General features: G+C 35.2%; 3 protein-coding genes across 3 annotated transcripts; all 3 read left to right on the plus strand.

Annotated features, from left to right (window-relative positions):
• The first annotated feature begins 900 nt into the window (after window positions 1-900).
• On the plus strand, window positions 901-3,347 carry LOC149777946 (uncharacterized). Its single transcript, XM_089939058.1, has one exon. The coding sequence runs from the start codon at window positions 1,176-1,178 to the stop codon at window positions 2,712-2,714; it is 1,539 nt and encodes a 512-aa protein (XP_089795184.1). The 5' UTR covers window positions 901-1,175; the 3' UTR covers window positions 2,715-3,347.
• Window positions 3,348-4,327: 980 nt separating this feature from the next.
• LOC149777947 (uncharacterized) lies at window positions 4,328-6,230 on the plus strand. The gene is made up of 3 exons (XM_089939061.1): window positions 4,328-4,793; window positions 5,356-5,551; window positions 6,092-6,230. The coding sequence occupies exons 1-2, from the start codon at window positions 4,547-4,549 to the stop codon at window positions 5,511-5,513; spliced, it is 405 nt and encodes a 134-aa protein (XP_089795187.1). The 5' UTR covers window positions 4,328-4,546; the 3' UTR covers window positions 5,514-5,551; window positions 6,092-6,230.
• LOC149777948 (uncharacterized) lies at window positions 5,855-10,558 on the plus strand. The gene is made up of 4 exons (XM_089939059.1): window positions 5,855-8,097; window positions 8,616-8,842; window positions 9,065-9,242; window positions 9,707-10,558. Exons 1-4 carry the CDS (start codon window positions 6,324-6,326, stop codon window positions 9,940-9,942), a joined length of 2,415 nt encoding a protein of 804 aa, XP_089795185.1. The 5' UTR covers window positions 5,855-6,323; the 3' UTR covers window positions 9,943-10,558.
• The last annotated feature ends 1,761 nt before the right edge of the window (window positions 10,559-12,319 follow it).

Here is a 12,319-nt window from a genome sequence, read left to right on the forward strand (position 1 = left end):
TTGTATTCGCGACAACTTGTTCTATCAAAGTTTCCTAACATGTTAAATGAATCTGTGACTGAACATATGTAAAGGAAGTATTTAATTCACAATGTGATCGCCGATTCTTTCCTGATACCGGTAATGCAATCTGTATAATATGTAAAGATCTGATGTTTGCCATCAGTGTTTTACTTGAGTCTTGGCGTTAATCCTCACTGACCAGAACTTAATATTTTGAAGGTCAATATTTTAGCAATATATATATAAATATCGTTGACAAAGAAGTTAATTAGAATGGGCATTGTAAAAAAAAAACAACATAAAAAAACTGTTATACAAATATAACTGCATGTGCTTCTTCTTCTTCTTAATCAGACTTTTTAACGGTCCTTTTTATCCCGGACCTTTTCCGTCCTGGTCCATTCTGACTCGTTACCGGCCTTTTTGTGGACCAGGCCTTTCTAACCCGAGCTTTCCGTACCCGTCCTTTCTGACCCGTTACCATGCAAAAACTACAAGGCCCGATCAGGTGACGTGTTCGGTGGGATGGGTTTCCAAAATTTCAAAGGGCCCTGACTTTCCACGAAGGGCACCAAAGCAAATGTCTGTGCATCTATTTACTCAAGTGTTTATACTTCAAATTAATCGTGCGCAAGAATAAAACGATGGTAAAATTTAAAGTGACATCTGACTTTACCTTTGTGTGTGTGTACGTTTAGTTTGATTATTGGGGGAGGGGGCGGACGGACACCCTGAAAACCATACAGGACCGATGGATCAGGCCCTTAAATAGTAATTAAAAATAAACAAGAAACAAACAAAATATGGATACTAATAAGATTTATATCTTTATAAATTTGGAATCAACATTCAATATATCTAAAATGTCTATGTGCTGCTTTGTCCGTCTTACGCGTCGTTGGGGTATTTAGTAGGACCTTTGGAAAACGAGTTAATGCGAGATCGTCGCGTTATCTGTTATGGCGAACAAGGTACGGTTAGTGTGACTACACATATGTATTTTATCTGATAATGGCTTAATATCTTCATCATACGCCCAATTTACTTCAAGATATGACTCTCCTTAGGGACAATATTTGTATCCAGTAATTCTTGTTGACCTGACGGATACTTTTATTTGTTCCATTAAATGAAATAAATTCGTAGACTCTACCACTGTTTACCGCCTGACGATGCACACGATAAATGAACCAGTCGAAAGTGAAGTTTGTCAGGAAGATTTTAGGGAAAGGTATGATTTAAAACGTAGATGGAATCATTCTGGGGATAAACTATTCAAATGTGAAGTTTGTGATAAAATGTTTTCATTCACCAGCTCCTTGAGGACACACATGAAGATACATACTGGAGATAAACCATTCATATGTAACGTTTGTGATAAAACGTTTATGTATGGTAGTCATTTGAAGATTCACGCGAGGATGCATACTGGAGATAAACCATTTAAATGTGATGTTTGTGATAAAATGTTTCCAGTTATCAGCTCCTTGAAGACACACATGAAGATGCATACTGGAGATAAACCATTCATGTGCAAAGTTTGTGACAAAACGTTTATGTATGGCAGTTATTTGAAGATTCACATGATGCTGCATACTGGAGATAAACCATTCAAATGCGAAGTTTGTGATAAAATGTTTCCAGTCATCAGCTCCTTGAAGACACACATGAAGATGCATACTGGAGATAAACCATTCATGTGTAACGTTTGTGACAAAACGTTTATGCATGCTAGTCATTTCAAGATTCATATGAGGATACATACTGGAGATAAACCATTCAAATGTCTAGTTTGTGATAAACTGTTTCCATTCATCAGCTCCTTGAAGACGCACATGAAGATACATACCGGAGATAAACCATTCATATGTAAAATTTGCGACAAAACGTTTATGTATGGTAGTCATTTGAAGATTCACATGATGCTGCATACTGGAGATAAACCATTCAAATGTAATGATTGTGATAAAATGTTTAGGCAAAGTGGCCAGTTGAAGTCGCACATGAGGATACATGGCGATAAACCATTCAAATGTGAAAATTGTGAGCAAATGTTTAGACACAGTAGCCAGTTAAAGATGCACATGATGCAACATACTGGAGATAATCCAATCAAATGTAACGTTTGCGATAAAACGTTTAGGCAGAAATGTTATTTAAAGATTCACATGAGGATACATAGTGGAGACAAACCTTTTAAATGTGAAGATTGTGATAAACTGTTTAGGCAGAGTAGTCAGTTGAAGAAGCACAGGACAATACATACTGGAGACAAACCATTCCATTGTGAAGATTGTGATAAAATATTTAGACAGGCTAGTCAGCTGAAGAAGCACAGGCAGATACATATTGGAGAAAAACTTAAATGTGAAGTTTGCCCTGAGACATGTAGGGAAAGGAATGCTTTGAAAGGGCACATGAAGATACATACTGGAGATGAACCAATCAAACATGAAGTTTGCCATGAAGTGTTTAATGAAAGTAGTGATTTGAAAGGGCACATGAAGATACATACTGGAGATGAACCAATCAAACATGAAGTTTGCCATGAAGTGTTTAATGAAAGTAGTGATTTGAAAAGTCATAAATGGAGACATACTGGAGATAAGCCATTTATATGTGGTCTTTGTGATAAAACATTTGATCGGAGTGGGCCTTTGAAGGCACACATGAGGATACACACAAGGAATATGAACCTTACAAATGTATAGTTTGTAAAAAAATATTTAGCCAAAGTAGGTACTTTTAAGAGGCTAATTTTGATAAATACTGGAGAATAAGCAACATAGGTTGCATTATTATATTTGTTACTTCTGTCGGTTTGGTCATAACTGTCTGAGTAGTTTTATTTCTAACTTTTAGCTACTGTTGATTCCAGTGCTTTTTCTATATATCCTGCCTTGTATTGTTGTGATATGTTTCTCAATATATGCTATTATGTGTACTTAACTAATCTGTTCTACGATATATAAGCTTCAGGCAAATGTACACTAACCTTATAGAGGTGAAATGATTAATCAACATGCCATTCGTATAAATATAAATATTTATATATCTTTATTGATACAAGAGGAGAAGAATCAACGCAAAACAATACAGGGCTCTCAACATAGTTTCCGGATGAGGAGTCTTTGACTCTTTACTTGTGGACCTCAACAGTTTCTAGCCTATCTCTGAGAGACCCTGGCATAAAATCATGAATCCATCACCTTGAAAAGAATAGAAAGGAAAATGAAGAGAATTTTGTACTATTTATTTTAATAATATCAGGATTTAATTCATATGTAATATCAGACTTCAAAGAAAACATCTTTTAGAAAAATAAAATGAAATGTTTTATCATACACTCATTTTCATATTTTTTCACCCTACAAGAATGCTAAACTTTAAAACTTATCACTTGAAAATTGTTAACAGTTAGTTTAAATCCCATGTATGATCACTTCAAATGCTGTGTAGTTTTCTCTACAAGTAAAATAGCATCTCCATCGCCACCAAAGAAACTACATGAGTTATCACCTGTTATTATACTGTAGCATATGTAAATATAAACAGGTTCTCAATAGATGCATGCCCTCAGGTTCTGAGACTTGAAATTTAAATATGACACATTTCAGATGTGCAGGAATTTCCACCTGTGAGTTTCTATGATGCATGTAGATTAGGACTGAGGCATCAATCTTAGTTACCAATTATTTGATTCTGGCTTACTTTTCTAATGAGCTTGCACTGCCCATGGAAGATATTTATGAGCTGGGCAGAACTAATAGGTCACTTATGCCATGCTTAGGTGTACCTGAATCAGGATGGATTGTTTTGAGATTAGATGTGAAGTTTATGGTTGAGGAGGAGGAAACAATTATGGCTTGAATTGATTGTCATTTGCTCAGATATCTGCATTGGTATGATTATGCATCAAATTATAATCAAATGGTCAAAACTGGACTTTATGGTGGCTTGCAAAGCTGTTTGTCAAGTTACGTGGACTAGTTTTAATTGTTTTATTGGCAATTAACTTGATTCATTTGGCAAAACTTTTAAAAATTTGGAATCCTTGATGACACCAAGGCCAAAATTAAAATTAAGTTTGTTTCCCCTTACCCGACCGACCCTCTTAAAATCCGCCGACTGAAAAAAATTTTTTGAAAAATTTGCGATAGTATTTTTTTTTTTTTTTCGTTTTGTTCAAAAGTTCGTTTTTTCGTTTCGTTTCGTTGTGCGATCCGTATTTTCATGCAGTCAACAAAATCGATGTCACTAGCGCGCGAAAAACGTTTGTTGCAAGGTGTTTAAATTAGATAGGAAAAGCATCATGATCGGCATGGCCGGCAAAAGAAAATACGAAGAAGATTTCATTATATGTGTAAGCGTAATCGCGAAATGCGGGAAATCAAACAAAAAAATTTGTAACAACAGAATACTAGAATACTCAACGGAGTGTACATGGGATGATGTATATCACGACATTACCAATGATACAGACTTTCGCCCTCATAAAGCAGATGTACTGAACGTCAGTTTATCAGACAAACTGGATGGAACGATGACTTTTCATCCAGACCTTCACGAAGGTCTGCATGTGGTGAAAGAGTTTAATCAGCGACTGAAATATGTTACATTTACGGTGACCCGTGATGAAAGTGTTGGGTTGGATGATGTTTCCTCAACTACTACTAGTACAGAAAATCAACAAGCACCACCTGCACGGACTGCCTTTTCTGTTTTAATGTCTACTTCCGTGGCAACAAAGCTACCACAACTTAAGGACACAAATGCTGAGCGTTTCACTGGTATAAACAATTTTTTTTATATGAAATAATGTTATTTTCAAACATCTGTCTGACAGTTATTAGAAATGAATTCATGCACCCTCTGACAACTGCAATCTTTCTAGAATTTTTACTGCCTTCCTAATAATATATTTAAAGTCTGTTTGTCAAGTACAAATGTTTAAGCTTTGGCCGACAATAAACACAGAGCATACACAATATAGCAAAAACTATACATATATAACATACAAAACAAAAGCAGACAATAAAAACATTAAAGACATACATAAACATGATTAAAACATTATTTTGATACCTGCAGTGCATAATGAATATGGCAGTGTTAAAGTCTATTAATTATGAAATCCGTTTGTTGATATTAGATTCAAGGTTTTGAATTTTATCTGCCATGGGGCACGATTGCAAGACAGCCAACAGTAACTGGTGTCACATTGAAGACTGCTGTCTGTTTTTTGTGTGCCATGTACACTTATTCCACATCTCATATCTCATTTAATATTATCTATCAGTAAAGCTGGCCATTCCATCTCAGTGAAAGTTTTTTTTTATTCCATTTTTTCAGCTAAAGATGAGTTGTTTAACGGCATAGTCAAAGATATGATAGAATGTGGAGACAAATTTCCTGGAAGCATGTCCCACCAGAGTATATCTGAACAAGTCCTGGTGCTAGTAAATGCTTTGTGGTACATAAGTGGCAACATGTCCACAATAGAAGAGTGAGCGGCCCACCTGACAAGAATCAAGCACATCCCGGAGAGGTGTTTATCTTTGATAATATTAAATTGAAGTAAAAGATTAATCTTTATTCAATGTATATTTATTACAAACATTCCTGCAACACATAATTCTAGAGAAATTTAATATAGTAAGTGTCTTAATGTCCATAGTTTTTTTTTTTTTTTTTGATTTTCAATGATAAAACTGAGCAAGCAATACTATCTCACGTTAAAGGAAAATATGACATAGACATTTTAATATTTGGTAAGCTGATTAAAATAAAGGTTCAATGTCATAAGATTTAAAAAATTGGTTGAACACTTGACTTTTTTATTTTTTTTGTGTTGCTACCCAACCCTAATATTGCGATGGAAGAGGGTGGTTTTATAGCACCATAAAATCTGGTTCAACCTTCCACGGTTTCATTTAAGCCTGTACAAAGTCAGGACCATTGCGGTTGTCAATTTCTCCATTATGTACATGTAGTAACCTCCATTTTGCTTACTTTACTTTTCCGTGACATTTGTCAGAGATTGATTATCCTTGTTCAGTAATTTTGTTGTAACTTACCTTTTTTACAGGTTTTTAAAGTTTGATGGTGCTAATGATTATAAAAGAAAGAAGCAAAAACGTCCACAGCTTACTGCAAAAGATCTGAAGTTACAAGTCCAGTGTTTATTCAGGCTAATCTCAAGACCTTTTACACAGCATTGGACCATAAGAGGTGACATTGAAACCTTAACTGGATGTTTACAGTCTTATGCAGATTATTTAGAAAAAGCAAATGAAAAACAGATATCACGACAATTACAAATGAATCCAGTTCGTCAGATTGATTCCAATCTCTCCATTGCACATCGTCCTAGACAAGATGAAATCCTACCATGTTACAGTCGATTGGATGGTCAGGTATCTCAGATGGCAATGTTTCAACCTCTCTTCTTTGATGAAGATTTGCATTTAAATGAACCATTTAAAGGGCCAGAACAACGATTTAGATATTTTGAGAAACTTTGTCTGACCATACCAGTACATATGTTAAGGTACGACCCTGGTGGAGGGATTGGGGCGATTTCTTTTATCTGGAGAATTCCTGAAGATGGGATGTCTTCTTTGGAAATGTTTATGAGAGACAACCAAGTTTTGCACAGCTTACGCAGTAAACTGCCTGAATATCACACAAGACAAATGAGACAGGAGTTCTTCAATGCTTACGGAAATATTGCTGGAACCATTATACCTCCACACATTTTGCGGTCTATCTACACAACCTTTACAAATGATGCTTCAGCAGATCAAAATAAGGAAATAGATAACCGAGTACGTCTTTCTGTTTTGGGGATTGATCCTGATCTTGTGGTAGATTTACGTCACTTAAATAAGGGTAGACCTAATGACACTTTCGATGTATTTTTTCAGACCCTTGAAAAGGAGATTCAGGACATGGTTGCTGCAGATGAGAGGAGACACAATACAGAGCATATTTCACGTTTTTTGTCTGTTAGGGATATGATAGAGCAGGTGAAAAGTAAAGTACCAGAAGGAACCAATATTCCCAGTGAGTCATCAGTCCTACTAGCATTTGTTCCAAAAAATGCACATCAAAATGTAGCCAAGTTATACAAAGGTAGAGTACCTATTAGATTGAAAGTACAGACCAGGCAACTTCGTGCACAACACCAAGATGATCACTACTGTTCAGCTCTTTTTAAATATTGTAGAGCATATGCAACACAATTTAGAGACATTAGTAATTTTGTGTGTATGGACGACAAGTCTAAGCTGGACTTTGGAGAACCTGATCTCTTCACCTCAACAGGGGTAAGAGGGAAGAAATCCATAGTTCCGATGAATTCAGTACTTTCCTGTCTTGATCATGATGTGCAGAGCAAAGGCTCACTTACTCCTTCTGTCGTACTTGATGTAGATATTCCAGGTGATGCAACAGAAACATTCTACAGGGGACAAGTCTCGGTTACATTCAAAGATAGTAGCTTCCAGGCAAGCACCCCCTTCCGTCACATAGTAGAGCTTGAAACTATTCTGAAAGCTAAAAATGAGAACAAACCAGCTTTATTTATGTACACAGATGGTGGTCCTGACCATCGGGTCACATATGGAGCAGTAAAGTTGTCATTGATTGTTTTATTCAGAAGACTCCGGTTAGAATTCTTAGTTGCCTGCAGAACTGCACCAGGTCACTCTTGGACTAATCCGGCTGAGCGGATTATGTCACTTCTCAACATTGCCTTCCAAAACACTGCACTTGCACGAGAGCTTGCCTCATCTGATGTAGAAACAATTCTGAAAACATGCGGAAGTATGAATGAAATCAGAACAAAAGCTGGAAAAAACAATCAAATTAAAACAGAATGGCTACAGTCAGTTCAACCTATGATCAAAACCCTGTCCTCAAGAACAGAGAGAGTCCAACTTAAGGAAAAGTCTTTCAAAGTATTTAAAGCAGCAGAGGATGCTGATGTTGAAATGGCTGAAGCTGAAGTGACCCTTATAGACCCTGCCATCAAAGTTGGAAAGTATCAGCAGCAGCAACTTAGCCATGCAACACAGCTGAAAAAATTTATTGGTAAGTACAGAGATCTACAGAACATTTTTATTGCTTGCGACACTCAGAAAGTGCCAGGGTTGAAGTTGCAATATCTTGTCAGTCTGTCCGTAATTTCAAGGGTGAGTGTCAGAGCATTTTATAATTCCAAACTGAAAGTGGACATGCAGCTCTCCCGATTTGTTAGACTTCTACATTATAAAAACTCAACATTGACAGATAAATCATGATTTATTTACAGATATACACAAATTTTAAAAATAGAATAACATTGCATACAAATTGTCTTTGTAAGTCGACAGGAATTATTTTGAAATATTAATTTAATGGCCCAGGGCACTACTCTTAAACATTATGCCAGGAACCCGTTCATTGCGCATTTTCTCATTTTTTCTTCATATGAAACATAACTCAAACATAATTTAGTCCTTAGTTTAAACTTATTGGCTCATTTTCAAAAGTGATGTGTTAAACGTCCCTGCATGTCAGCCCTTTCTATTAAATAAAAGATTTTCATGTCTCTTGGTATTTTATTACAGCTGATCACTGCCGTGAACGCCATTACTCCTTTCAGATCAGAAGATGTCATGATGAGGGTTGCTGTCCTACTCCAGAGAGGGAATGGGCGTGGTTACCAGACCCCATATTAGACATAACTGGACAGCATTACAAGCCATTTGATGAACTCCTTGGTAAAGAAACTACAGATAAGGACAGGCCGTCTAGTTTAAAGCAAACTGTAGCTGCTGTGGCACAAGAACAACAGGTAAGGATGTTCATAAATCTTATTAAAATATAGAAGTTTTATAAAGTATTGATTTAACAGTTATAAATTGTGCAATAATAACAACACATGTATATAAAAAAGTTATTTAAGAAACTGCAACTTTAATAGAACCCCTTGTAACATAATAAGTTACAAAATAGAGGGCATGTCACTACACAACACTTAAAACACAAGTGATGATATTTATGTTTCTTTTTACAGGGTTGTAAAAACAGTATTCTTGTGGGACAGAATGTTAGACAAACTGTTAACTGCTGTGAGTGTCTAAAACCACGATGCATATACGCTAAGACGAAACTAACAGCAAGAGACCAGACAGCTTTGACACATACTTTGGAGAAATACGACTATACTTGTGGTTCTGTTATCACACCTGATGGTAAGTTCTAATGATTTAATATTTTATACTTTTATCCAAGTCCTTAATACTTTATTCAAAAATATACTTATACACTCTTCACATACTGAATGCGGTTTGACTCTTACCTTGATTTAGAATCATGTCTGACACTGTCAGAGAGCCCAGATAGTTTTTAATGCTCTTTCATGTCAGATATTGCTTTTTTTAACTGTGATTTTCTCTTAGTACTAGCCATTGCACTAAAATTTTAATGTGAATATTATTTTACAAGTATTCCTGTTTCCTGGTCCATGCTCCCAATTTTTAGTGAAGTCCAAGTTGCTCATTTATCTTTTTATACTAGTTTCTCTGTGTTTATAAAGATAATTATTTACAGATTTAGTTTCAGGTTCTATATGCTATTTGTTGTGTATCATGTCTAGTCACCTTCGGACATTAAAGTTCAATTTTGGATAATTGGTGTTCTATTTAATATATTTTAGGAGACATCCTACAGGGAAAAGTGTTTGTAAGACTACAATTGTCTTGTGCTGTACACATTGAATTCCCATACTATGCCAGCAACATTGGCAGACCAGATATTTGTGCTCATTGTGGAGCCATAGGAGCAGAAAAATCCCAGGAAATGACTGGAAGATTCCGTACTGTTCTACCAGTGTGCCAGCAATGTTTAGCATCTGGAAAGGACATTCCAAAACGAAACCCAGTTAAAAACTAACCAGCAGCTCTTAGTGACATTTAAAATGATGTTTTGCATTGTTTGTTTCTTTTTTGTTAGTTAGATTTCTACATGTATTTGGTGTTCTGACATTACTTTATTGACATGTTTCTGCATATTTGAGACACTATTCAATGTCTAACTTTATATTTGTGCATTTTGACAGGTCTTGCAAATATGTTAAGTCTCATTATATATTGAACCCAATGCTACTAGTCAGAAAGAATACTCAAGACTTTTAAAATACTTTTATTAATTATTTTAAAACATTTTTATACATTTGACCTAGTCAGAAAAAATACTAAGGGTTATTCCAGCAAATATCTACCTTAACCCAACACTCCTCAAAAACTCGGAAAAAAACACTTCTTGCACCTTTACATGTGTATCTTTATATTTCATTGAAATTACTCTCATTTAATATATGTTTCAAAATTTGAGTAAATCTGTTAAATTGGTACCCTGGCCAATGCCTGCAGGGAGTATTTTTATTGGAATAGCCCTTATCAAAAACTAATCTAGTCTATAAAACATTTTAAACTTGTTCACAAGTTACTGTATTTCAGTTCATGAGTTACTGTATTTCAGTATTATTATTAAAGTTGAATTTATCGTTTTTCTGTTTCCTATGTGTCAGTTTATAGTGTCATGAATTTCATGAGAAAAAAAAAATTATTAGCCTACCTACCTACCCAACTTCAAATTGTTGGGTAGGGTAAGGGGAAACAAAGATATTTTTAATTGCGGCCCAAAGGAACTATTCTGAGAAAATATCAGCATTTCATTGCACTTTAAATTATAATCAGTTACACAAAATTAGAAAATATGACATTTTGCAAAGACTGTTGCCAAATGTCTGATTGTATTTTATTGGCAATTAATCTGCTTCAAATGGCAAAACTTTGAACTTTTAAATTAATGGATTATTCAGTAAAAATCGAACAGACACAATACTCAATGCATACATATGAACTTTAGAATCACAGTGGCACAAAGAAGTATATTTTCTTTGCTGTATCAGTCTCAGAAATGACCTGCCAGTAAGGAATTTCTGACTCACAGACTCAAAAGAAACAGAAATATAGTATAAACTCAGAGGAGAAAGAGAGTAAATCTCTTAAAGTTGTTAAAAATTTAAGGATAAGTGGAAAAGTAAATTTATATAGGTCAGACATGTTGTCAGGGATGGAAATGGAGTGATATTATGTGACTGCTGTAAGGACGCTGGAAAATCAAATCCATTTGCCACTGAGGGCAGTTCCAATCTTCAAAAGAGTGCCCTAAGTTGTTATGGAAAAGCCTTGATCATCTGACTGCTGTTGAAGCTCACAGGGTAAGTGCAAAACACCAGACTGTGGCTCATGCGATTGTCAAACAAGTTGATAAATCTGTTAGAAAAGGTAGAGTCAACGATTGTTCAGTTCAGGACACTGTTTCATATGGTGAAGAATGGGCAATCTCATAGATGCAGAATACAATTGGAGGAAATACGTTTTAGTATATGTTTTGAATTGCAATATATTTTTAGTACAATAAATGTTATGTTTTGAATTGCAATATATTTTTAGTACAATAAATGTTATGTTTTGAATTGCAAATTTATTTTTAGTACAATAAATGTCATGTTTTGAATTGCAGGTACATTTTGTAGTATTCTAAATATCATGTTTCAAGCCATAAATTTCAGAAGTTGCCTTCAGTTGTTTCGAGATGTCCAAGATATTTGCTTGACATAATGAATAATGCAGAACAAAAATGATTGTTGACAGCTAATTTTTTGGGAGGGGTCTCTAAAAAGAAACAAATTGGGTATGCTTTACAGTTAAAACTTTTAAAATACATTAATTTTTGTGATGACTGTATAACTATAAGTATTATAATATTATTTTTAAAAAATTCTTTCTGGTTTTGGGAACAGAATGGTTGTCCTGCCTTATAGAATAAATGAACATGGTACTGTGGTACATGCACCCAAGACTGAATTTCACAGATGAAGACATACAAGACCCCTTTTTAGAAAACATTAGCCAAAGTGATTTTGTTGGCATCATCATCGATGAGACATCAGACATAACTATCCAAAAGAAGGTTAATGTGTACAGTAAATGTTTCAAATCAGGAACCTCAGAACCTGTCATTCTTTTCATTCCTTATGTAGCCATCATCACACAGAACATTTTGATACCATTACCAGTATCACTGGATTCCTTGGATGCATATATTATTGTGAGAAATCTGACTATGGCTATAACAATTGACAGCAACACAAGCATTGTGGATCGAAATGCTCAGGATATTTGGCCTCTCAACCCTGTCTGGACAAAGGACAACAACGAGTGCATTGCCCTGCTTGTCAACGCACTTTTGTCAGCACTAC

The sequence above is a fragment of the Sinohyriopsis cumingii genome, chromosome 17 (genome assembly GCF_028554795.1).
Source record: "Sinohyriopsis cumingii isolate HCF-2022 chromosome 17, ASM2855479v2, whole genome shotgun sequence".
NCBI classification, from domain to species: domain Eukaryota; kingdom Metazoa; phylum Mollusca; class Bivalvia; order Unionida; family Unionidae; genus Sinohyriopsis; species Sinohyriopsis cumingii.

Coding starts and splice junctions, on each gene's coding strand:
- LOC149777946 (XM_089939058.1), top strand. CDS start 1,176: ATGCACACGATAAATGAACCAGTCGAAAGTGAAGTTTGTCAGGAAGAT.
- LOC149777947 (XM_089939061.1), top strand. CDS start 4,547: ATGACTTTTCATCCAGACCTTCACGAAGGTCTGCATGTGGTGAAAGAG. Junction 4,794..5,355: donor AAATGCTGAGCGTTTCACTG/GTATAAACAATT, acceptor CCATTTTTTCAG/CTAAAGATGAGTTGTTTAAC.
- LOC149777948 (XM_089939059.1), top strand. CDS start 6,324: ATGAATCCAGTTCGTCAGATTGATTCCAATCTCTCCATTGCACATCGT. Junction 8,098..8,615: donor ACAGCTGAAAAAATTTATTG/GTAAGTACAGAG, acceptor ATTTTATTACAG/CTGATCACTGCCGTGAACGC. Junction 8,843..9,064: donor CTGTGGCACAAGAACAACAG/GTAAGGATGTTC, acceptor TTCTTTTTACAG/GGTTGTAAAAACAGTATTCT.